The sequence below is a fragment of the Notamacropus eugenii genome, chromosome 2, assembly GCF_028372415.1.
Source record: "Notamacropus eugenii isolate mMacEug1 chromosome 2, mMacEug1.pri_v2, whole genome shotgun sequence".
Classification (NCBI taxonomy): domain Eukaryota; kingdom Metazoa; phylum Chordata; class Mammalia; order Diprotodontia; family Macropodidae; genus Notamacropus; species Notamacropus eugenii.
Genome location: NC_092873.1, coordinates 91,844,029 through 91,870,810, shown reverse-complemented (window position 1 = coordinate 91,870,810; position 26,782 = coordinate 91,844,029). Strand labels below are relative to the sequence as shown.

Below are 26,782 nucleotides of genomic sequence, written 5' to 3'. Positions count from 1 at the left end.
TCCCTCTTATAGGTGTAGGGAGGAAGGAAAAGGTAAGAGAGCATTGTTAGAAAAATTGAGAGGAAGAGCTTCCTGCTGAGCTTATTCCGAATGGGCTTTCCTACTGTTATCATAGTATGGAGCAAATAATTATCACAGAAATCAAAAGAACACAAAATTTAAAAATCTAAAACTGCTGTCCTCTTTGGCTGATAGGTTAAGTCTGAATTTTCTGAAACCATCAAAAACTATCTATGTCAATAGATTCAAGAAATCAATTTTCATGAACTCTTAGGAAAGCACTCAGTGATCAAAATACTAGTTTTTATTCAAGCTTCAATGCTCTCCATAAAAAAAAATTAGCAAAAACTAAAAAATACCCTCTCACCTTCAATCATTTTATCCCATACAGATAACTCTTCTTATTCATTACCATATTAAAATCTCATTTCATTTAAGCCTGTTTTTTAAAAAAGAATAAGCTACATTTTTTTCTGCTTGAGGAAAGCAAGAGACTAAAAGAAGAAATGCTTTACAAGTAATACACTGGAGCCATGGGCATCAATATACGAAGCTCCTGAATCCATGCAATTCTGAAGATACATGATATTGTCCTTGGTAAAGTACCCTGAACCCTAAAAAAAATCTGAAAACAGATTTGCAACTATAGCGGAAGTCACTTCAATACCTTTTCCATTCCAAGGAATTATTCATGTTTGATTAGCTATTATTCTGATTGGAAAATTCATTAGGAAGCAGATTCTTGCAGGAGGACTAAAGAAGTAGGGGGAGTTGAATACATCCTCACCCTCTAGTCTACAGGAATAGACCTACATGGAAAAAAGGCCAATGGGAATGTTTCCCTCAACTTGTGCTGTCACAACTGGTCTGTGCTCTATGCGTGGCTATGTCTATATGTTAATTCACTGTATTTCAAGAACAGGAGTAAATACTTTAGGAAGAAAAGAAAGATAAGAATATTGAGTTACAAGTGCCCTCCAGAGAAATCAGCTACTCTGATGCTCCTACATGAGGGCCTTCCTAATCTTTCCCTACTACTAATGACTTTCAGGAACATATATATATATGTAAAAGTGTGTGTGTGTGTGTGTGTGTGTGTGTGTATTCTATATTTATTTTGTACAGACTTTTATATGTACATAGGATCAGAGGGATCACAGACCTAAAGCTTGAAAGGATCTCAAAGTCTAATCCCCACATTTTACAGATTTTGAAACCGGGGCCCAAAAAGATCATGTGATTTGTCCAAGGTCACAAATACTTCAACATCATTAGCTGAATTTGAATCCAGGTCCTATGACTTCAGAGATAGTACTCACTCCCTTGTACTAGGCTATCTGATGTGATCTCCTCTGACAGAACATAAACTCCTTAAAAGTTATCTGATATCTGTCTATGCATTACCATCACCTAGAACAGTGCCAATTATACAGCAAGTGTTTAATGAGTGTGTGCTGATTAAGATTTAGAGAATATAAAAAGCAGGTATGTACCCACTCTGCTCAAGTAAACCTCCTTGAGACTACATGTGAATGGAAGAAAAAAGTCAGAGTCTATCAGGAACCTATCTAAATTTCTTGCCTTCTCAATGAGTGGGAAAAGGGTGCAGAAAGGAAAAGAATTTGGTTTGGAAAAAAATTTTAATGAAAAAAAATCTAAAAATTAAACAATCTGAGAACTGTGTAACATAAGAAGTAGCTACAGTGACACTGTGAATTGAAACCTAAATCACTAAAGAAATCACTCTCTTCTAACACACATCATAAAAGCATTAGAAAAGTAAATGCGGTTTGAATACCATGCCTGAACAACACCTTTCAATAATATGGAAACAGAAGGGTGACACTGACAATCACAAAGGACAAAGTGTATATAATAATGATGTGAGAGGGGGTCACAACAATAACTAGCAAACAACCAAAAGTTCTTGTTGTTGCTTGTCCTTCTTTCTCCAAGAGGACCATGACATCAGGGAGGTGATGCCGTAACTTGAAAGTGAATTGGATTTAAGTGAGGGAGGGCTGTGCAAAGTCCTCAGTCTCAATCTCTCCTCCAGAGACATTTAAATCCAGTGGCAAGGTACAGATCAGGATGGGGCAGCTCAGTGGCATAGTGGATCGAGCACCAACCCTGGAATCAGGAGGACCTGAGTTCAAATTCCATCTTAGACACTTGACACTCACTAGCTGTGTGACTGTGCAAGTTACTTAAGCCTGTTTGTGTGTGTGTATAAATACACACACACACACACACATATCCCAGGTCTCACTTCGACTGTCATAATGCCCATTCAGTGATTAGAGATAGGTAAGAAATGAGGCAAAGAATTGCCTCTTTTACAGTCAAAAAAAAAAAATCTGAGAGGGGAAGACCCTCAGGGTTTCTGACCAAAACAGAAACAATTGCTATTTACACTCACTCACTCTGAGCCATCAGGGCCCAAACAATGACCAAGAGAGGTTTGGCCTTGGACTTATAGTTCAGACCAGTGAATGAGCGCAACAGTGATTGGGTTTAAGGCATGGTCTTTAAGAAAAAAATCTACCATGTAAACCCAATATTTTAGCAATCAAAATTTATATTCCTTTGAGTAGAACATCCTCAGGTAAGCGTATGATACCCATCTGGGTCCCCAGGGGGACAGCTACTACTACTCACGGGTTGTTGTTGTTTTTTCTTCGTTCTCAAAAAGGACCATGACATCAGGAAGGTGATGCCATGAATTGGATTTAAGTGAGGGAGAGCTATGCAAAGCTACCGGCCTTAAGTCTTTCCTCCTGAGCCACCTGGGTCCAGGGGCAAGATATAGAGCAAGACGAATAGAGATGGACCCAGATACGGTGGGAGACTTTGGCCTTATTACGTGAGAGGAAAAATATAAAATACCTACAGTGCAACACTAACTAGCAAACAACTGAAAGTCTTTAAGTTGATACTAAATTACTTGTTCCTTAACAAGTAAACTAACAAGTAGAGTCTTGGTTTTTCACAGATTCATTTTCATTACCATTCTCTTTCAATGGTTCCAGCTCCCCCTACTGGCTTTGTGTGCAAATATTAAAAAATCAATTCATAGCTTAATATAGTTAATGAGTTTAGGTTGGACATTTGGAAGAGGTTAAAACACCAGCACTACATGTATATAGAAATTATACAGGTGCCCTGTTGACCAATATCTCATCCTTAATTCCAACTTTTCAGAAACCAGTCAATTCCAAAGAGAAGTCTGGGCCTAGGCAGGCTCAGCAGTTCTGAAATGGTCAGCTCCAGGCTTGGGGGTCACCATGAAGTCAGGGTCATTCTAGAGTAAAACTTTAGGTTTGGGCTTGCAACTGGAGGACAGTTGCAAGAAGAAGAGAGTTCACTTCATTATGACAAACCTCTTTCTCTCACAGAACCACCAAAGACCTACTACTCCGTAACATACTCAAAGAAGCAGGGTCTCTAGGGTTGTCAGATATCCTAGGAGCTGTTAACAGATTTCTTGACATTGTTCAAATCAGCCTCAATAACAAGAAAAATATAAGCATAAATACAAAATTACTTCACTCAAGGCAGGATCATCAATACGACCTTGGAAGCACAAAGCTAGTCTGTCTGGAATACAATGCTCAAAACCCCAAACCACAGTATATGACCAAATAGGGGAAATGACTGTAGTAAAAAGCCCCCAAAATGGCAAACCACCCTAGGGGAAATTGCTGCTGTTATATGTCCTTCATTCTCAAAGAGGACCATGACATCAGGGAGGTGATGCCATGACTTGCAAGTGAATTGGATTTAAGAGAGGGAGGGCTGCACAAAGTCACCAGCCTCACTTTCTCCTCTGGAGCCATCTGGATCTAGTGGCAAGATATGAATCAGGACGATAGCCCCAAATGCAGTGGGGGACCTTGGCTTTTTCAAGCTAAGCTAACAGGTCTCAGTTTGACTGAGACAGCATCCACTCAGTGATTAAGATTTAATAAAAAATGAGGAAGAAATATTACCTCCTAGGGGAAACAATATAGAAAGGAATCCTAAGAATAGCAAGAGGATTCTGTGTAGAGGCATAGTAAAAGGAAGGAGCAGTGGGAAGAATGAAGGCAACAGTGGGCAGGTAAAGCAGGGTAGAAAACGAAGCTAATTAATTCTTAATGCTCTTTACTCCTATGTTCTAAGATCAGACTAGAGAAAACACAACCGCTTTATCTAGAATGTAAACAAGGCTGGATAAAAGCAAATGGAAGGACCATAATAGTATCAATGAAGCCTCAACACAAATCCTGACCACATGGGTAATCCCTGAGGCAGATGGAGCCTCAGACCAAATACACCATGCAGGCTGGGATTAATTCGAGTGGACTTTTTGTTATTTCTTGATATAGAAATGATTCTGTGAGCCCTCTGGACAAAAAAGTCAAGTACTTTAGTAAAGATTTCAAATGCCTATTGGAACAAAAACAAATGATTTGCATTTTGCTTCTTCCTTGTTTCAGAGGAGAAAGGGCAAAATGTTGGGAAGTCATCTCATTTGGCTGAAATCAGGAACATTTCATCTCTTATATAAGCACCATTTCCTTATCAAGCCAAGAAAGGTCTAATTGGAGCAGGAACTGTCATTGCAACAGAGATTTACAAGGATCTCACAAAGAAGACTCATACATTCTAATTATCAGAAACAACACATATAGAAGGGGTTAGTGCTAGGGCAAATGGCAAGGCCCAGGGGTTCTTAGGGTGAAATGAAGGAGAAAAATGATGAAGGGGGAGAAAAGTCACTTGGGATTTAACTTATCTTAATACCATAAACCTTTATTAAACATTTACTGTGTGCAAGATGATGCAAATGTGATGGGTTTTGAGAGAAGTCTCCTCTCATATTACTCTTTCATACCCCCAAAAGAAACCAGCTGAATGCAAAGCCTAGAACCCAAAAAGGGTAGCAAGCAGATAGAAAGACCTCCTGGCCCATCTCTGCTTTCCCTACCCTCCTCTCACCTTCTTTGGGTTTAAAAACAAAACAAAACAAAACAGGTACACACAGGCCTCACTCCAGATGCTTTCACAACAGCTGCTTCTGTCTCTTTGGTCACAGATTCTCGGTCAGAAGACTTTCCACTCGTCATACTATCTAATGAGTGGCAGGAAACGGCATTATACAGAGCTTCATAGGGACCTTCCTCCTGTGAGTTCATGTCAAAATCAATGATCAGTTCATTTACTGCTTTATCCACATCACCTGATAAAGACAAGGAGAACAGAAAAAGGGAGGAAGAAGAAAACACAAAATTAAAAACTGCAATGCCTCCAAATGCAGGATTCTGATCCTGATGAAGTTACATAATTTTCAGACTGACTAGTCAGGTCCTTAGATCAAAAGAGAGTGTTTATTTTAAAGTCAGAGGGCACAAAACTCAGAGGTAGCTTGTAAGAAATGCAACATATTCCAAACTACACATGACCAGAAACCACCTCTACAAAACTCCTGACAAATGATCATTCTGCTTCTACTTGAAGTTGTCCAGTGATAGCAAACTCAAGACTTTTCCCAGGTAACCCATTCCCCATTTTGAGGAGGCCTACTTATTCAGAAGTTCTTCCTTATATGCAACTTCAATTCATTATTCCTCATTCTGCTTTCTGGGGCTTAACAAATTAAACCAAATCCCTCTTCCACAGAAGGTCCTTAATATACTTAAAGATAATTATCATGTTTGCCGTTAGGACTTCTCCACTCTAAACATTCACAGTTCTTTTAAATGAGCCAAAGAGTCTTACCCAGTTCAAAATACTCAACTTCTGAATGGAAGTTCATGGAAAAGATATGTTGGGGAGTCTCCTGTACCCTCTTGTACCTTTATCTATCTCTCTGTCACTAGAGATGATTTTGTCTTTTAATTCTCCACTTTTCTTATCATATGTTCCTACATCTGGAAAACTCTTAGATCCAGAGAACTGGATTTGGTGTCAAAAGACTAAGTGTAAATCTTGCTTCTACTCAACTGTGTGAGCTCAGGCAAGTTATTTACTTTTTCTAGTCCTCTCTCAGCTTTCTCTTCTGTAAAATCATCAGCAGATTGACTAGATGAGAAATTATAGGACCCTTCCTGCTCTGAAATTTTATAATTCTATAATAATATCACATCAGAAATCCAAATTAAAATATTTTTAAAGTATCATTATAAACCTATTAAATAGTAACAGCCAATAAAAATGATATCTCAGCAAGGATATGAGGTAATATGTATATTTATACAATCCTCATGGCACTATAAATTTGCTTATTCTTTTTAGAGTTTTTAGAATATGCTGATTCAAAGAGCAAGAACTTAAAAAATTTGTTCAAATCCTTTCACACAATCAAATTCAGACTGTGAAAATACTACCAAAGGGAAAAAAGCAATTTGTTCAAAGAAATTCAAACCAGTGTTATTCTTACTAGTGAAAATATTAGAAACAATCCAAATACCTAGGAGTAGAGCAATCAGCTAAAGAAAATATAGGAATAGAAAAGAATATCAGGCAATATGAAAAAAATGTGTGGATCACATCAGTAAATGGAAAGATATAGATAGATACAGACATATCCAGGGATTGGGAACCCATGGCTTCAAGACCATATGTGGTCCTCGAGGCCCTTTGATTGAGTCCAACTTTTGCCAATAAAATAATTTTATTAAGGGAATTTGTTCTGTGAACAGGTGGCCTCAACAGCACACACATAAACATATCTATATATAAACATTGAGGAAAAAAACAAAGTAAATACTGAGTATAATTTTGCAAAAATATATAGATTATTAAAAAACAAAGCAGAAGAAAATTTAGAGTAATTAAACAGTTTAATATTCCTTGTGTTCTTCTATGGGGAAGATACAAATGTGACCTTAACGATTTTCTTTGTGTGAATGTTTATATATACATGCAAGCAAAGACATTTATGTGTATTACTCCACTGACCTTTTAATAGTGGCATGAAGGGGCCCATGGGTTCTTGATGCCTATTAGTGGAGTATAAGTTCTGACAGTCCTACAGGACCTATTACAAGCTAGAAAGGCTTTAAGTACAGAAGCCAAAATTGGCCTAGCTAATGTCATAGATGCTTATAGTTTGAGTGTGGGCCTCTCCTCTGAATTTAGTCTCTGTTGGAAGTTAAAGCAAAAAAGTTCCTCCCAAAGCCTCCTTTTGTAGAGGGCTCAGAATTTCCAGCTCTTTTTCCCAACCCCCCACCTTTAACCACCAACATCTGTTCCACCTGCTTTTCAGATTCTTTTAGTGTCTTACTTCCATTAAGTAAAGCTCTTTGACCCCAGGGATTGTCTTTCCTTTTCTTATTTGTATCCCCAGCATTTAATTCAGTGGCAATCACATAATAGGCACTTAATAAATGTTTATGGACTATTAATTGGCCAGATGATGAATATTTTTGTACACAGAAACTAAAATAAAAAGACCACCTAATAGGGTATGGAGGGAATGAAATTTGCATAAGCAGAGAGATCACAGGATCATAGATTAAAAAGGACGGTAGAAACATACTCTGACCTGTCATTTCACAGGTGAGGAACTGAGACCAAGAGAAGTTACGACTTGCCCAAAGTCATACCAAGAGTGACAAGAGACAATATGAAACTGAATCTAGACTCTAAATCCAGCACTCTTTCTGATGAGCCAGATATTATCAAAGATGTTTGAAATACTGAAACACACACACACACACACACACACACACACACACACACACACACAGAGTCATCCCTACTTGTGGTGAATGAATCATCACAGTAAGAAAAGACAGAACTGCACATCTGCTATTTTGCTTTATGAGTGAATGTAAGGTCCCTTAGGTAAGAGGCGATTTTGATCTTGTCCTTGTATCTCCAACACTTTGTATACAGTTTGTATTTAATAAATCTTCATGGAATTGAGCCATTTTCTCTGCCATGGAGAATGATTGTTAGACTAGGAATTATAAAACAAAAAAATATTAACTAGGAACTGAAACCTTGTATCAGTGAAATAGTATGAAAGCACCTAGCTGGTATAAATTAGTTCTAATATTAGATTCCTAGAGAAATTAAATAGCAGGCTAAAAAATACTTTGTGGATTTGATTACTAAATAACATTGCCTATGCCCTCTGGAATAGAGTCCAAAAGGTATTAGAGGAGCATAGAAGGACAAAAATTCCAGTTTGCAAAAAGTGAAACAAGATGGACACTTCAAACTACAGGAGAGTGAATCTGAATTCAATTTCTAGAAAAATTCTAGAGTGCTTTATTAAAAGAATAATTTGTGAGCACTTAATGAAAGTGATGAAGTCAGTCACTGAGAACAAGTCATGGTAGATTAGACTAGCTCCCTTTTTCTTTTTTGGATTACTTTACTAGACTGCTGGATCAGCAGAATTCTGAATAGTACATGATAGCCTCTGAATCCAACAAGGCATCCAACAAAGTTTTTATATTCTTTTAGGCAAGACAGAGATGTATGGACTAGATAACAGAGTTAAGCAGATCTGACACTGACTGAATGACTGAATCAAAAGACAGGTGATAGATGAATGTACTCTTGCTAACCTGGAAGGGCATCATTAGTGAAGTAGCCACCTTGGTCTTGGGTTTTCTGTTCAACATAGGATCACAAATTTTAGAACTAGAAGGGACATTAAAGGTAAATTAGGTTCTAAAAAAAGGACTCTACATTTTGTAGGTCAGGACATCAAGACTCAGAAAAGTTATAAGACTTGTTCATCAAGATAATACATAAGTGACAGAACCAGGATTTGAACCCAGGTCCTTTGATTCCAAATCTACCACTCTTCCCAATGTATGCTACCTTAATTTATTAGTGACTTGAAAGAGGAGGTGATGTTTATCAAATTTCTGGATTTACAATGCTAGGCAGGATCAATATCATGTTGGACAAAAGAACTGAATACAAAAAAAACCCCAAAATATAATAAGATGAAATGTAACAGGGACACACATTTGAGTGAAATGCTTGTCTTTTCATTTTGCAAGACTTCTTTGTTTTAGGTGACATTTCAATGTATCTGAAAAAGTAATCCTGACAATAGTGGACAGGTGTAACTTTCTGTATTGAAATACAAGGTCAATAGTTTGTTGCAATAGTTTGTTCTAGAAATACTTTTAAGTCAAGTGGCTTAGTAATTATCCAGCTATCTTCACAGATTTATAACTGCCACAGCTACTAGGTAGTTCAATTTGAACTTAACCAAGGACTCACAACATTCTCTCTTGGCATAATAGTTCAGAATATCCTAAGCAAATTCAACAGCAAGTATGAATTTCTACAATAATTAACAATTAATAGTTGATAGAATGGCCTACTAATGGAGGACGTGCATTATCTTTTTCTGAAAATCTACCTATCTGAAGATGAGTTAACCAGGAAATGGCCTCACTAACCTATAAAACTACCTTCTGGTTAGTGACACTGATGACAAATATTGGATAAATTAAAAAAAACAATTCTGATCAAGTACAATCTGATCTCAACCACCTGGATTTTGTTATACTATCTTATTTCCATCCCTTCCTTCTCCAGCAACTTCCCCCCACCCTCATCCCATGCTTGACAGAACACACACACCCATCCTAGAAAAATGGCAATAAGTAGGTCATAGATTAATTCTGAGAAACAAAGCAGGCAAAAGAAAGCACCTGAAGCACTGTTCCAACCCTCATGCAAGCAATAAAAACTGCTCAATATTATAAACATTGGAACTAAACATTGCTCAGTATAAGTTCAGATATGCATTAAGAAATGGACCCTGAAACTACATAGAAGCATAATTAATAGTTAATTAATAAGTGAATTCTGGTCTTGTGGCACAACACCAAAAAGCTGTACTTACTGTACAGACCTAGGGACTCCAAAACAAAAGGGAAAATTTGACATTTGGCCCATCCCAGACCCTAATTGGAGGACACAGCCATGCTCACCTTGAGATTTCAGGGATGCTGAGTCCACATTAGGGATGAACGGTGGCTGGGCTCGGATAGCTTTGTCTCCTTTTGTACTTCTTTTCCCAGTCATGTATTCTACAAAGACAGAAAAAACAGCTGGAGCAAAGAGCATTGCCCGTTTACCACTAGGTCGTATCCCCAACAGCCTCACTGAGAGGGCTTATTTCTCCTCCCTCCCACAAACTGACCTTCAATAAATGCTGCTATCTGCTGACTCTTCTGGGAAGGAAGCTCTCGTACAGTATCTAGTGCAGTTAACCCCCGGTTATCTTTTATATTCACATCAATTCCTAGAAATGTACACAGAAAAAAAAAGAAGAATGAGAATTTTCAAGACAACTTCAGACACAGCCAGATCTGAATTCACTTACATCAACCTTCCAGCAGAAATAATGGTTATCCTCTAAAGCCATTTTATCCAGCTATCCAAAACCAGGTCTTACACTTACACAGTCAAACAAATGCAGACACACATGAACTGGGTTCAACTGCAGCCAGTGGAAATCAACCCCCTCCTGAGACGCTGTTCAGTCCCGACCCTGACATGCCGTATACAAGAGCACTGCCGACCTCTCACCTGCAGCCAGCAGGATTTGAACCACATCTGTCTTGCCAAACAAAGCAGCCTCATGCAAAGCACTGCCCTTCTCCGTCTGTAAAGCAAACAAGAACTCAGTGCAGGACCTAGTCAGAAATTGTGATCCCAGAGATTAGCATGGGTTTACATGACAAACAGAAATTCCAAATGATTAAAGCCAACAGAGGGGACACAAAGGAAAACAACACACACACACACACACACACACACACACACACACACACACACACACACGCACACCCCGCTCTTCATAATCTTCTCTTGTAGTTCTCTCTGTTTTACAATATTTATATATGATTCCTATCGTTGGCCTATGAGATAATAAAGCAGTGGTCCACATGTGACTCACCAGTTCCACTCATTGTCTAGCTACACATAGCTCTGAAGTAATTAAAACAGGGACCTCAACTTTCAGAAAGCTAAAAACGGCATTTGTTTTTATATTCAAATCTATAGAGACAAGTTTTCAGGGACTGTCCACTGAAAAGAACCTGACAAAATAGATTCACATGAGGAATACATCTCTTACTAGCAAATAGTTTCACATTTTAATTTTAAAATGAGTAAAAGCATTTTTCTAAATGCACCAAATGATAATAGCCCATAAGCATGATTCCCTAGCCTTTTCTGTAGAAGCCAAGACCATTAAAATTTGAAGGTACGGCTACCTGGTAGTTGCTATCCATCCCAGCATCCAGAAGGACACGGACCACAGCTTTGTGGCCATTTCGTGCAGCCAAGTGCAGAGGAGTATGTTTCTTAGTGTTGCAGCTTAAGAGATTGGGGTGAGCATTGAGTAGCATCTTCACCACCTCCAGCCTCCCATATAGTGCAGCCAGGTCCAGTGGTGTCTCAAACTTGTTATTGCGCATGGTAGGATCGGTTAGTTCCTCCAAGAGGACCTTCACCACCTCTGTGTGGCCATATTGAGCTGCACAGTGGAGGGCTGTCTCGTTGTCATTGTTCTAAAGAGTTAAAAAAGGAGACCGGCATAATCAGGGTTTAATGACATGGAGAAAAAGGCATTGGATGGAAATAGCACTAGTAAAACTATTGAAGTTTAAATGAAGAAAATGGCAGAAGTATTTCTGTAACACACATTAATTTGAAAATAGCAGGTGGACTGCTTTTCTTTTGAAGTGATGAATTAATAACTTAAGTTAAAGTGTCACATATTAAAGTGATCAGTACGGCCTGGGGCATGTACCACACATGCCAACCTAATGACCTGCAGGTGTCAGTTCCTAATGAACACCTCAAGGAACACTGACCACTCTAATTGGTGACATTCTTACCTAAATTACGAATTCCCTACTGCAAAAGAAGAGCAATCACCTACTAAGTATTTTCAAATTGACCATGTCTCTTCCATATTTGGTACAGAATCAAAGAAGATAGCATATGAATAAAAGAAATTCTATACAAGTCTGGTACAGATCAACATCAACAACAACATCACAGCCATCAATTTAATTTAAACTTCAATCAGCTTTACAATACAGTACTTATCGAACTACATTACTTTGATTCTCAATTTGTCAGCCATCCCATTTGTCTTAATCTCCAGCTTTTACATAAAGGCATTTTCATATGGCTTCTAGCATGCAAATCAATCATGAATGCCAAGGATGGAAACCACCCAGGAGAACAGTGCTAATCATTCTACACATCAGCCAATAGCCAGAGGGGTGGGTGGGGGTGGAGAGCATGGGAGGGAAATGACACCCAGGATAGAGGATGATGACAGGAAATAATGCTAAATGCAAAAGGAACTCAGAGACCCCTGACTGCTGCACTGCTTCTACTGGAAATGCCTGAACCAATTAATACATGCAATATCTATCATTAAAACAGCAGTGCAAAAAAACAGAAGATACATCAAAACATAGAAGATACAATCAGACTTTTCAAAGTTGTTTGCAAGATGCAAAATATACAAATATAATATTTCTATCAATTCAAATTCAGGCCTGCCCCTCAAACCCAATTTGATTTTTAAGTAAAGAGCATAACCAAAGAAGGATAAAAGGAAGAGGTTTCTGAATTATTTATTAGGCTAAAATATTCAAAAAACATCAGTTATTCCAAATATGTTGCAACTTCTTTATTTTCTTCCAATAAAAAATATATGTACATATGCTGCATAACTGTATGACAGAGAAAAAAGAAATTTCCATGTGACTTCTAAGGAACATTTAGCAAAATATTTACTGTAATTTAGGAAGAATTTTTAAAATTCATCTACTGACTTTGCAACTTTGTGAGATAGGCAGTGCTTTAGAAAAGGGGACGTGGCTAAAAAAATCAATATTTTGCACCTTTCAAACTGTAAAAAAAAAAAAAAAATAAAGCCTTCTACAATTGCTTTAATTCTATTAATAATGTTAAAGTATATTCTAGGGGTTACCCAAAATCATGCATGCAACTCCATCTGCTTTTGATCTGGCATTTGACTGCATCATTTTTTCCAGCTGCACTGTCACCCAGAAAGATTTGGAGCTGCTAGGAACAGTACCCCATGACTAGAGTTCACTAAAAAACTATGATCAAGAAAATCAGGACAGAAGAAGCAGTAAAAGCAGCTACAAGCAGAAGTAAATGCACACAGATAAATACAGGGTGCAGAGAAAGCAAAACATTAAGCTCAAACAGGGCTCAAGTGAAGTAGCTGCTGGGGATGTACTTCAGTCATCATCACCAACCTCTGTCAGTGACCAATATGGTCTGCCTCTTAGCTCAAAGAAGAACATAAAGAAATGTGTGTGTCTGTCTGTCGGCTAATGGCAGCACACCTGTCTTTAGGGAGAGTATCTCTGGGTCCATCTGGCTTCTTTCTGCTCAGCCATTCTGTGCCACTCAGAATCGGCCTCATGGAGGGATCAAGTCTTTTTATAGCCTGCCCAAGCTTCTTTATTGCTTCTTTCCATCCACCACCTGACCCTGCCATTACCTTGCCTGGCGGCTCAAGGCTCCAGTCACAGATAGCCATCTTGGCTTCATGACTTTGTAATGAGATCTGGTTTATCCTTCTTCAAATTGGCAAATAGTCCTTTTTCAAGAGAAAGCACAGCCTATATGGAACTTGTGTCACATGACTCTTCTTTCATCAAAATAAAATAAACACAAACTCTACATAGTTTGAGTACGGAAGCCTTCATCCAGGAAAGTCCATATACTCTAGAGGAAACAGGACTCTTTTACTCACTGCATTAATTTTTCTTTGGTTAAGCACAAGTCAGTTGCCAATCAATTCAAGGCAAGCAGACTATAAAAACATACAGTAAAGAAAACCAAAATCTCCCCTGTGCCAGTTCTTTTTCAGATGAACTGATACTATGTTTCTTAAACCTCAGCATTCACCCAAGTTACCGCAAGGCTGCCACGCTAAAACTAGATTTCATTTACCATAAGGAGAAGGCAACTTATGTTTTCTCTCTCTCAACATTGGTCATTGGGACACCCACAAACAGCTCTCTTGTTCTCACAAAGATAAAAAGTAATATTTTCATCCTCCAGCAAAAAGAAGATGCCTGAAGCCTGTGTTCAAATACTCACTCACTCCCTCTCCTTCTATCTTTACACAGATGTTTGAGTCTAAATGTCCTTGTTATTAACATAGTTTCTCCTTTGGAGTAAAAGAGCCAGCAAACCATTAAGTTAGTCAAGCCTCAAGAACTCAAAGAGAACCATTAACAAAAATAGAGATGTGAAGGGTCTTACTGTTTCCTAAAAATAAGCATGCCCTGAAACCTCAAAAGGTCACATCCTAAGTTGACCCTTAAGTGTGAAACCCTAAGGCATTCCTAGAAACCCTAAGTCAATTCCAGTAAATTAAAAGCTGGAAATGGAAGTGTTAAGATGGGAAGAAGAAGAAAGTAAAGCACCATTATTTCTAAATTTTCCTGCACAAATTTCCCATTCCTACCCATCTGCCCTCGGGAAGACCACCTTTCTACGTGCCAGACTATAACTTGGTATATCGAAGAATTAGAGAGAGGACATGAAACGCACATATGCGTAGTACATAAAACCATGCTTCTTAGCATCTGGTGACCCCCTCAAAGTACAAATCCCATACATGACATCCTAAAATTTAAAACAAAAAAACTGCAGAGTAAGGTCAAAATTACTTATCTGTGGTCATTGCTCAAGAGGAATATAACATACAAATACATATTACTAGCAGTTAAGAACTCTAGGAGAGCATTATCATGGTAACCATCCACAGAAAAGTATACACAACAGGGTCTCCTTTTTCCCAAGCACCAAAAGTATGACCCAGCTTGTAAACCAGTGTTTTTGTGCCACATGTAGGCAAACCTTTCTGCAATCAGGGTACAGGAGCAGTTTGTTACTGAAGGAGTGGTGGAAATGACTAGGGATATTGTTTGACATGGAGAAGACTCAGAGGGCCACGTAACAACTGTTCTCCAATATCTGGAGGGCTGTTGTGTAGAGAAAGAAGATGACTTTTACATGCTGCTCTAGGGAACACAATTAGGACTAAGATTACTAGAAGGCAGATGAGTTCAACATAATGAAGAACTTTCAAACAATTAAAACTACACAAAAATGGAAAAGGCTGCCTCTTGAGGTAGTAAATTTCCCATCAACAAAAGTATTCAAAAGTAAATCAAATGACTACCTATAATCAATGGTGTAGGATTCTTGGACCAGGTGGGAGATGAGGACATTAAATGTTAATAAAAATTCCATTTGTGTCAAGAAAAGATTAGACCTTTCATCTCTACAGAAAATTGTCTAGAGTAGCATTATCAAACTCAAACAGAAACAGAGGTCACTAAATCATACATAAGGATCCCTGTGGAACACATATTGACTTAGTTTTAAAACATAATGTCATCTATGTTTTACGATATTTTTCTTTATTTTGTTAACTATTTACCAATTACACTTTAATCGGGCTTGGGTCTCCCTCACCTGGGCTTCATGTCTGACACCTCAGAGCTACACAAAATAGCAAAATGACTCTCAGGCCAAGGGGGTCGCTGAAAACAAGCACAGGCATGATGCCAGAAGGCTTTGTTAATGAGCCAGTTCAATATGGTGGAGCTATGAGAATCCATTCAGAACTGTCACCCTAAAACCAGTATGTATTATTCCATCTTTCAAAGTGCAACTTTTAATGACTATATTACTTTTTAAATGTGGTAACAAGTTGTTACTCAAGGACATGCTCTCATTCTTTGCTTTTCATTAACTAGGCCCTTCTCAAGCTGTGCAGGTCAAATCAAAGTGACAGGAGAAAGTATTTTCAAAACCACAGTGTCTCTTTTAAAACTTCCCTTCAATCATATGCTTTAGTAACTAAACTAGCCACAAAAAGGAAATACTTCTAAATCCCTGACCTCTATCCTTAGAATGTGGTTCTCACTTTAAGTGTATCATTTTTTAAAAATTCTACCATGAAAATTATAAGATTCCCAATTCTTTTGAGAAATGATACTTTATGACCACATCATGAGGCCAGATGTCAAAAATATTTAAAACACAAGAGAAAAAGTGTCTTCCCAAAGCTATACCTGGTAAGTCACTGTAAGAAAAACCTCCATATCCCAATGATCCTGGTGACATAGTCTCTCTATCTCGATCAATTAGGAAAATCTCAGCATCCTTAATGGCTATCAAGAAGGAGGGGGAGAGACAGATCATCAATGATGACTCTCTCTCATACAAAACGAAAACATGAAATTTACTCTTAGCTCCTTTGAAATGTAAAAATTATTTTCTACTTGCTTTCCTTTCAGAAAATTCACTGAGAAGAAACAGAAGGTAGCTAATATGAGTAACATTTATGACTCAGTCATTGTTTGGTTTATTTCATCTACACAATAAATCTCGTGTGAAATAAAATCTCTGGTCAAGTAGAGTTGCTATGATTCAAAGTTGCTAGGGCTCAAAGGGAAAAACAGTGGTGGCCAAAGAGGCTCCAAATGGGAAAGGGAAAGTCAGTCAAGCATGACACACTTAAAACCACATCCTATCATAAATCAGCAGACTCATTACTTACTTCCAGCCCAACAATAAATAAAACTCAATTAAATATGGTGAGTGTCTCAGAAATAGCTACTCCATTTATTTTTTCTCTGCTGATAGCCTGATCAAGTAACTTAGGCAATTTTTTTTGATCTACTTCATCAACTGTTCGGCTTTAATGGTGATTTGTAATCTATTTTTGTGGGTCAAGAATGACTAAGCAGAAAGAAAAGCAAACAAAAGACTACAGACAGAAGACTGAGGCCTAAAAGCCAGACACAAATATACAGACTTAACAAAACAAGGGAGCAAGCAGGCAAGAGTCCCAAAAGAGGTTAGCCATGGCCTTTTTCTCCTACCCCAAGCATGAGCTACAGATAAAGCATCCCTTACATTGAAAAAAAATGTGGAGATTAGATTCCAAAAGGATACGAGGATAATATATTCATGTTCCAGCAAGTAAAAGTCTCCCATTATTTATGCTTATTAAGAATATTAATTTACCTTATTATTCTTGAAGTACATGGATTTTTCTAATAACAATTTTTAAAACCTAGCATCAAATTAAAGAGACTGTGCCCTGACTCTCCTCTACCTTTATTGATTTTAAGCTTTTCAGATTTTTCTTTAAAAGTAGACAACGTTACTGTGGATGGTTTAGATTTTTAAAATCATTTTACCATCCCCAGAAACAGAACAGAAGTAGACATGACTGGAGCAGTCATCAGCCAGAATGATGAAAATTGCCTGAGCAGGAGAGTGGGAGCAAGAGACAGTCCAAGACTGGGTGCAGCTTGGAGCAATGATGCAGAGAAATCCTGTCAGCTAAGTACACACCTTTGCATTGATATAAGGGTCAAAGGGGCCGTACTTTTTGAGTTCTTTGATCTCAAGAGCATTCTATAAAAAGGAGAGGAAAAGAAAATGTGATGATAAAATGGATGAAATACAGTAATAAAGTAATGTGTAGCCCCAAAGGGGAAATCAGATTCACCAGTGTACCTTGAAAAGAAATCACTTGCAGCACTGCAACCCAACCTCCATGGTACCTCACCTCACCACTAATCACCCCATTTGTATAGGCACTCAACTGAAACTATCACCTTAATAGCTTTTAAACAAATCAATGTAATGACCAGTTAATTGACTTTCTCCATTTGCAAAGACTATCAAAATCCATCATATTCCCCAAGGAATGGTGGGCATTTCTCTTAGATACCAGCCCTACTCTAGTGCTGACCTGCCTGACAGATTCTTCTAACATTGGACTGGAGTCCCATTCCCACAAACTCTCTCCCCTCCTCCCCTCAATCTCTGCCCACCATGGATGATCACAATAGGATGAAGTTGTGATGCAGATCAGAGTTTCAAATTCAGTTAGTTAGCTTTACCAGGATCCAAGTTCCAAGGTAAAAATCAGGGCAGAAAGTACTGAAAAGTTATGAACATTTCTTAAATAAGAGGTATTATTTGTGTGGCCATTTAAAAACTGGAAGGACAAATAAAAACAAATTTCCTCCTCTAAGCCTTTTGCAAAAGAAAATTAACAATCAGCCACTGAGGCTAAAAAATGTAATGAAAGTCATACTTTGTTAACAGTAGTCATTTCTTAAAGGTTAAAAAAGAAAACAAGGATTAGTCAAATACTGATGACCCACCTAGACACTACAATCTCAAAGGGAAAAGGAAAACTGGTTAGCGGCCATATAGAAGCACCAAGAAAGCAGCTAGATGAGCCAGTAGATAATGCTGGATGTGGAGTCAAGAAAATCCCAGTTCAATTCCTGCCTCAGACTCTTACTAGCTATGTGACCCCGAAAAAGTCACATAACTTCTTTCAGCCTCAGTTTCTCATTTGGAAAATGGAGATCATAACAGTACCTACATGGCTGTTGTGAGGCTTGAGATAACACATCAAGTGCTTTGCAAATCTTAAAATGCTATATAAATGTTAGTCATTATTATCTCAATATAAGGAAAATGGAAAGCTCTTCTATCTTAATTTTTTCATGCCTATGGCTAAGATTCCTTCTTATAAATTATACCACAACCCTTACAGCTCAGCACAACCCTGTAAGGCCACTGTTGGAAGACAATACTTTGTGTAATTGTTTCCTCCACAGGATGAGACCTCTTGTCGGTTTGGGTGGTTTATTTGTGAGGAACAATATCAATTTAAATGCTACAGACTAACAGTTACTTACTCAGCTGAGGGACTTAGGAAAAAGGGGCTGAACGTATCAGTAACTGGATGCAATTTTATTTACATTTTCAACAACCAAGAGCAATATCTCCTTTTTCACACAATACTGTGAAATAGAGAAAAGGACTTGCTTCAGCTCTGGCAAGAAGAGGAGGCAAAAAAAGAGGAGCTGTCAAAAAGATAAGCCTTTCGATCCACATGCCAGAAGCTACTTCTTCCTCACAGTCAACATATGTGCCTGCATAACTACCATCTGCAAGGATAATGAAATTTACCAACAGGAAGTAGCATTGTGTCCAGGAAAATAAACCAAAACTGAGGCTATACAAATAAAATGCCCCCTCCCACCACATTATCCTGTAGTCAGATTACATGAAATGTCTTCTTCCGACCTGTTCATTGACTTTGGTGTGGGAGGGTCCTTGGTGGATGAGTAATCGAACTATCTGAGCATCCCCCTTCCAGGCTGCCAGGTGAAGAGGGTAACAGCCTTTACAGTCGGCCACATTGGTCAATGCATCATTCCTCAGAAGAACCTCCACCACATCCCTGGAAGGCAACAATATCTGATGAGCTTGCATAATTCAAAACTCTCTTTCCTGGGTTCCCAGTATTTAGTTGAGAAATCTCCTTCAGCCCTCTTTCTCTGAAGCAAAACATCAACATCTCCTATGTTGATAGGAGAGTCTAACTTTCTGGAGCCACATTTTTATGAATCACTCCTCCCATTTATCTTGGCCTCTTTGACACTATCTCATTTCTACTCATCTGAAAATGTCTGGCTTCCTTGTCTGTGCCTTGAAATCACCCCTTGCCTGTGATGCTTTAATAGCATTCAGGAACAGAATTTACATAAACGAAGTAATACAAAAACCTTTAGTACAATTTAATACATTATTCAAGGCAATTATCCTTTGGTGTTGGGAGTACAAGTTAATTCAAATATAAGCCAAACACATATGGTATAATTTGAATCCTTTGGAAAGGGGAAGTTAGCTTTCTTCTTGGCGACACTATTAATTAAGTAAATACAACTGCATAATTACCCACCATACACATTAAATCAGAGTTACAGTACTTTGCTTACTTTATTTACTACTGTAAATAAAAGCCACCAATATTAACACAAAGCATGACATAAATGAACAATCTTAAGAGACTAAACAAGGATAAACTATTTGTGCTCTAATATGGAGAGATGTGTCCCCTCTTATCCTACTGGGGGCCAGAGTCTAATTAGACAGAAATCCCAGAAGTGGTTTTGTTATACCTTGATTAAAAAGAAGAAAAAATGGAGAGGAGAAGGGTAATATACTAGGGGGGTAGAAAGTTAGAGAAAATTATCTCATACAATCAGGATAAACCAGTAAAGATTTACATGAAAAAGGAGTGGGAAGAGTAGCCAATGCTTGATCCTTACTCTCATTCCACCTGGTCAAAGGAGGAAAGAATGCATGCACACAAACACACAAACACAGAGAACTGAGTACAGAACTACATTTTACTCAATAGTGAAGGAGGAAGGAAAGCAGAAAAGAGAAGGGGATAGTAGAGTGATAGTGACTCTAAGCAAAACTCTAACAAAGCATATACAAAAATACTCACAGTTCGTAAAATGTAATTGCTTTAATCAAATGCTCCAAGGCTCTGCACTAATTCTATTACCACTGCTATCTAAACACCTTAATTTCCTATTACATTGTTTATACATCTTACTAAAGAACACTTACTCATTCTCCTCCACATGTAACTTTCTTGCTCCCTTTTCAGAGTCACAATCCATTCCGACAACTGCCTAAAATATTCCCCTTTGAAAGCAGAGTCTTGAGACATGAAAGAGTACAGAGAAGGGGAAATTGGACAGGGAGAAAGGAGTATACTATGGCAGAAAAGAACACAGATCTTACAAATAGAAATTCTGGGTTCAGGATGTAGTTTCAGGATTTACAAGCTAAAAATCACTTCTCTCAACTTCAGCTTCCTCATCTACATGCTGCGAATAACATTACTTATAGTACATGCCTGCCATTGAAAATTTTTGAGAAAAATTGCTTTATAAACTATATAAATATGAATTATCTCAGATGTAGAAAATAACATACATACACACACACACACAAAACACATGCAAAGCATGGGAAAACAGGATGTGCATAAGGGACAAGAAGAGTCCAATTCGGCTACAGTACAGAGTACAAAGTATGGGACAGGATGATATCAAGTTAAAAAAACAATTTAGTGCCTGATGGCAAAGAAATCTGACAATTAAGGATTTTATTAGACTTTATTCAACAGGCAATATGGTAGCACCACCAGATCTGGAACAGACACAAAGTCATAATGATTTTGATGCCCAGGATAATTGAGCAAGCAGCACAAACTAAGGTAAGTTGCAAAAAAAATGGGGGGGAGGGAGGAGGAAATGCTCCTTCAAATCAACTTTGTTATTCATGACATGAAAATAATATCAGAAGTATTTCAAACAAATTCAGTAGAATGAGAGAAGACTCATTACTACAGTAATTTCAGGAATAGGATCTCAGAGTTCAAATGGACTCTAGAGGTCTAGTCCAACCCACAGCATCTGGAGTCTCAGTCTGCTTCTATTTGAGCAAGGATTTCACTGAGATTCCTGCCCACATTGTATGAAAAGGAAAGGAGGTCTAAAATTATTATTTACCCTTCTTGAAGGCAGTGTTTTTTGCCTGCTGAGGGAAAACAGGGAGAAAGGCTAGTTCCCCTAGAAAGGACATGGAGAAGGGAAAAGAAGAGGGCCAGGAAGATTGGGGATTCTCTTTCATAGAATGGGAGAAGATAGTGATAGAGGGAACAGGCTATCAACTCCACAGTAATGTGAAACCTAACTCTCTTCTTCTCCACTCCTCCATGGTTAACCTCACCTCCCACAATGCTGAAGAGTAACACATATTAAATATATTTGCTTTCTAAAAGTCCTGACTTTGGGCAGAGCCCCTGTCATTCTTCCCTAAAAATCTGGACAGGAGGATAGGATCAAATCTATGCATAAGGAAGATTCATCTGGTGGCAATATGAAGGAGAGAGAGAGACAGAGAGAGAGAGAGAGAGAGAGAGACAGACAGACAGACAGACAGACAGATAGATAGACAGAGAGAGACAGAGAGAGAGAGAGAAAGAGGGAGGGAGGGGGAGGGAGGAGAGGAGAGAAAAGAGAACAGAAGTCCTATGACCAAGTAAGCATTTATTTGAATAGTAATTGAGTAATAAGGAGGTTCTATATGAAGGTGATATCAATACTGGGATGGCAACAAGCGGAATCTAAAAGAAGTAACATATGCCAGAGACATTATAAAGGTAAAACCTGCAAGATTTGGAAATAAAGTGGCTGTGTCAGATGAGGAATAAGACAAAGGTAGCAGTGAAGTATGGAACGTGATTAAATGGTAGTGCCATGATAGAAAAAGTGGGGAAACTGTGGGAAAATGAGAGTTCAGTATTACACATGTCACAATTGAGGTGCTGGCAGAACCTATAGTACAGATGTCCTATAGAGAGCTGCGGACATGGAACTGGAGAAGTTCAAGAAAAAAGCCAGTAATGGAAATAGAGATTTTCTGTAGAGGTAATTAACCTGCATGTAAATATTTCCAAGAGAGTGAACATAGAGAAGTGAGAAAGCCAATGACAGAATCTTGAAGAACACTAACAGTAAGAGCTGGAAACAGGAAGCAGTAAAGGAGATTAGAGGTAAGAAAATAACCAAGAGAATGTGATGTCCTAGGAGCCAAGCAAAAAGAGAAAGAGTTTACAACAGTGATTCTGAAAGTGTAGTATAGTCCAGGAACTTCTGAGGATCCCTGAGATTCTTTATTTTCATGAAAATACTAGGACACTGAAATCTGTAATCAAGTAAAGAGCAAGAGACATAACATAAAACCTTGGAGAAAGACATCTCAATAATTTTTAAGAGGGGTCTTGAGAACAAAAAGTTTGATAACTGATGATCTACAATGTCATGTGCCACAGAGATGTGAAAAAAGATGAAAACTGAGAAGTTATTAGATTTGGTCACCTTTAGGAAAGCAGTTTCAATACAATGGTAGGGAAGAGAGGCCAGATTATAAAGGAGTTAAGGATTAAGTAGATGGTAAAGAAATGAACGTGTTGGGTTTTTTCCTAAAAATTTTGCTGGCAAAAGTAATTATAGAGATGAAAATAACTTCAGGCGATAAATCAAAGGATAATCTTTTTAAATTAAGAGTATCTGATCTGCTGATTGAAAATGCACACGCTTGCACACACACACACTTTTAATCAGCAAAAATCTCCTTTCTCTTCTTCCCACCCCCAAAAGCTTCCCCCAAGTGAGAATGAAAGAAAAATGAAACTCTCATTACAAATATGTAATTACATATAACTAAAAACATGTGCAAAAATTAAGCAAAAAAAATTCCAGAATGGTCATGTCCAAAAAGCATATGTCTCATTCTGTACTCTAAGTCCTTCACTTCTCTATCAGGAGGTAGGTAACATGTTTCATCATTAGTCCTTTGTAGTCATGGTTAGTGATGAACAATGACCAAAATTCCTAAATCCTTCCAAGTTGTTTGTCTTTACAATATTGTTTTCACTGTTCAAATGTTCTCCTGGTTTTTTCACTTCCTTTTGCATCAGTTCATATCTTCTCAAGTCTTTCTCAAAATGTCTCCATCATCCTACTGTACAATATTATTCCATCATTTTCATAAAACATCACTTGCTCAAATATTCCCCAATTAATGGGCACTCCCTCAGAATCCCATCCTTTATCACATCAAAAAGAGTTATAAATATTTTTGTACTTCCCTAAGAGTCCATTTTGCTTAGGACTAATCCCTCCTGCTAATTCCCTCTTTCCCATTTCTCCTATTTCCATCCGGTATCTATATATCCAACTCTGTGTATATGTACTGTTCCTTCCTTTGAGCAGTTCAGATGAGAGTGAGGTTCAAACAACAGCCACTCCCTCCACTATCTCCTCAACTGCATAGATATCTATTTCTACACCCAGAGAGGAGATCATTTTCACTAACTTTCCTCCCTCTCCTTTCAGTGTATTCCTCTCTCTTGTCTTTCCTCTCTAAGATCATTAACAGAACTATTACCAGGACTTCTGTTTAATTACACTACTTCTATGAGCCCTGGTAAAGTTCAGTGGGAACATGTATCCTCTCCCCATATTTGAAAGTAAGCAGTTTATCTTGTTTTTTATTGTTGTTCAATCATGTTTACCTTTTCATGTTTCTCTTTAGTCCTGTGTTTGAACTTCAATCTTTTTTTTAATCAGGAATACCTGAAAGTTTTCTATTTCATTGAAGATCCATTTTTCCCCTGTACCATTATACTCAGTTTTACTGTGTAAGTTATTTTTCATTGTAAGTCTGTGTCCTCTGCCTCCTGGGACACTGTACTCCAGGCTCTCTAATCCTTTAGACTGATAGCTGCTAAACTGTGTAGGAGCCTCAACTGTGGCTCCTCAGGACTTGAATTACTTCTTTCTGGTTGTTTGCAGTATTTTGTCTTTTAACTGAGAAGCTCTGACAGTTTTCATCTGGGTGTTTCTTTCACAAAGTGACCAGTGGTTTGTTTCTAATTGGCCTGTTTTGAAGAGGTGCAGACAGGTTTCTTTTAAGCGTTCTTGAAATTCCTTTTCTTGGTCAGGTGGCTGTCTGATGATTGTTAAATGATTTCTCCTTGATCTGTTTTCCAGGTGTGTCGCTTTTGTTATGAGATGTCTTACATTCCTCCTATATTTTTCTGCAGTATTTTGACTTTTGTTGGCTCGCAGAGTCACTGAATGAATGGGCCATGTGGCCCATTCTAATTTTCAGGGAGTTGGTTGCTTGGACAAGACTTTGTACGTTTTGTGCAAAGATGGTCATTTCCTTTCTAATTCTTTCTTCCATACTTCTCATTTCTTTTCCATTTTTTCCTCTCTAATGCTCTCGCTGACAAAAACTTTTTAAAACTTTTAATTCTCTGTCATCTCAGTATGGAATTCTGTTTGAATCTGTGCCCAAGCTGTATTTTTCTTCAAAGCTTTTCTTGTAGATATTTTGGAGTCATTCTCTCCTTCTGGATTTTTGGGCTGAATGCCTCCTTAATAGCTTCTTATGGTGGAATTCTTCTTTTCTTTTTAATCATTATTCCAGTCTATTTCCTGACACTGTACTTGGTGTGAGGACTAAGAACTGTCCACTTCTAGAAGCAAGGTTTAAGATGTGCTGGTGCTACTTTCTTTGGATCACTGAGTGTTGTATTGTTTCACCATTTCAGGAACAGCTCAGGCTGTAGACCTGCAAGCTTTCAGTGTTTTCCAAAGCAGTCTGGTCCAGAGCAAAATATGACTGCTGTCTGTTTGTTCAAACTCTGAAAGTTCCTAACCTGGGTTTGCATCTGAGCAACAGTACGTTGCTGTTGGACTCAGCTGCTATAAAACACCTAGGAAGCTAGGCTGGTTTAGAGTGACACAGCTGCAGGCTCCCCTCTGGTCTGGAACTGAGACCCTATTCTCCTCCTTGGATCTGAGCCACACTACCTACTGCTTGCTTCTAAGCCTGTTCTCTTCTTGGTAAACAACCCAGGACCTGAACTGTAGGAAGAAGAGGGCACAGCAGGTCTCCTCTTCAGTCTACCCTTGATCTATGACTCATATCTGAGTAGTGGGCCATAAAGCTGTCAATTGACACCATACTCATCAAGGTGCCCCATGATGGAATGGAACCACAAAATGACCGAGGGCACAGCTTCTCCCCCCAATGAAGAGCTCCTGGCTAAATGCTTTCCATAGTGACTGTAAACCTTTCGGTCTCCCTAAGTCACCTTGGGTTAGAAAAAATGACTCAATGTGATTTTTTCTTGGACTTTCCCAACAGGATTTGGTTTGGTGCATTTGATGAGGGCTGGAAAGAGGGTGTGAGACCCTCACAAAGACCAGGGTACCAGGGGCAGGTCATCTGGAGAAGAATTCACAGACTCAAGCATTGTTGAAGTCAAGGTAAAGATTTATTACGCTTTTCAGTGGGCAAGAGTTCTTAGGGAAACTGCAACCTTAGAGGAGTATAGGGAAAGTTTATATAGTATATTCTATAATATTACTTGGGCCAAATATGCTAACTGGGTGTTTTGGAATGGGATTAGGGAGTGGTCAGTTCTTAAAGGAACATGCACTTTTGATATCTACTGGGCAGGTATTTTACCCAAAATTCATTGAGAAATAGCCCAAGGCGGGGCTACCTGGAGGTGTGGTTTTAGTCCTGAAATGTCACTAAGCCAACCAAAGGTCAGGGCTGACCAGGAAAAACCAGGTTTCTCTCGTCAAAGTCTTTTAGACAAGATTAATGTATGGGAGTATAGGTACGTCTAAGTCTAGGATACATATGATTGATGAGTGAGTAGTAAATGTCATTATGACCCAGTGCACAGCCTGTTAAGCCAGTACACAGCTGGTTAAGCCTAATGAGTTCCATAGGTGTAACTGGCTACTATAGCAGGAAGGGAAATAACGGTTGTTGCTAGGGCAGCTTGTGTCCTTGGGCTGGGGAGAAACTGTCTGAGATAGTATTTTGAGGGTAGGGAGAAATGTGATTTTTAAAGAGAAATGTGATTTTAGAATTGGGGCCCAAGTACATGCAACCAAGCACCCCATCAGAATGTTGTGCATCAGATACAGCAGTCTGGCTGAACAGCAGCCTGGAAAGGTAGGCTGGAGCCAGACTGTAAGGGGGCTTAAAAAGGCAAACAGAAGAGCCTGTATTTGAACCCAGAGGCAAGGAGTCACTGGAATTGTTTTGTGTACAAGGTACATGGTCAAACTTGTGTTTCAGGAATTTTATTTTGTCAGCTGTATGAGGTATGGATATGACATGAAGACTAGAAAAAGGGAGATGAATTAGGAAGCTGTTATACTAACCCAAGCAAGAGAGGATGAAAATCTGAATGAAGGTAGCTACATTATAGTAGAGAAAAGGGGGAAATATATGAGATGTTGCA

General features: G+C 38.4%; 1 protein-coding gene across 8 annotated transcripts in view; it reads right to left on the bottom strand.

The window, feature by feature from the left end:
* The window catches only part of ANKS1A (ankyrin repeat and sterile alpha motif domain containing 1A), a 254,914-nt gene that overhangs the window by 130,460 nt on the left and 97,672 nt on the right, over positions 1-26,782 (bottom strand). For 3 of the 8 annotated variants that reach the window (XR_011974180.1, XM_072641817.1, XM_072641818.1), the window contains exons 3-9: positions 19,165-19,321; positions 17,407-17,469; positions 11,241-11,537; positions 10,552-10,627; positions 10,163-10,264; positions 9,951-10,049; positions 5,025-5,221 (exon numbers count right to left, since the gene is read on the bottom strand). Coding sequence is in view for 7 of the 8 variants with exons in the window: in XM_072641817.1 (XP_072497918.1) it covers positions 5,025-5,221; positions 9,951-10,049; positions 10,163-10,264; positions 10,552-10,627; positions 11,241-11,537; positions 17,407-17,469; positions 19,165-19,321 (991 nt within the window). In the remaining variant the exon portion in view is untranslated. The other 5 variants (XM_072641819.1, XM_072641821.1, XM_072641822.1 and 2 more) reach the window with 5 other exon arrangements.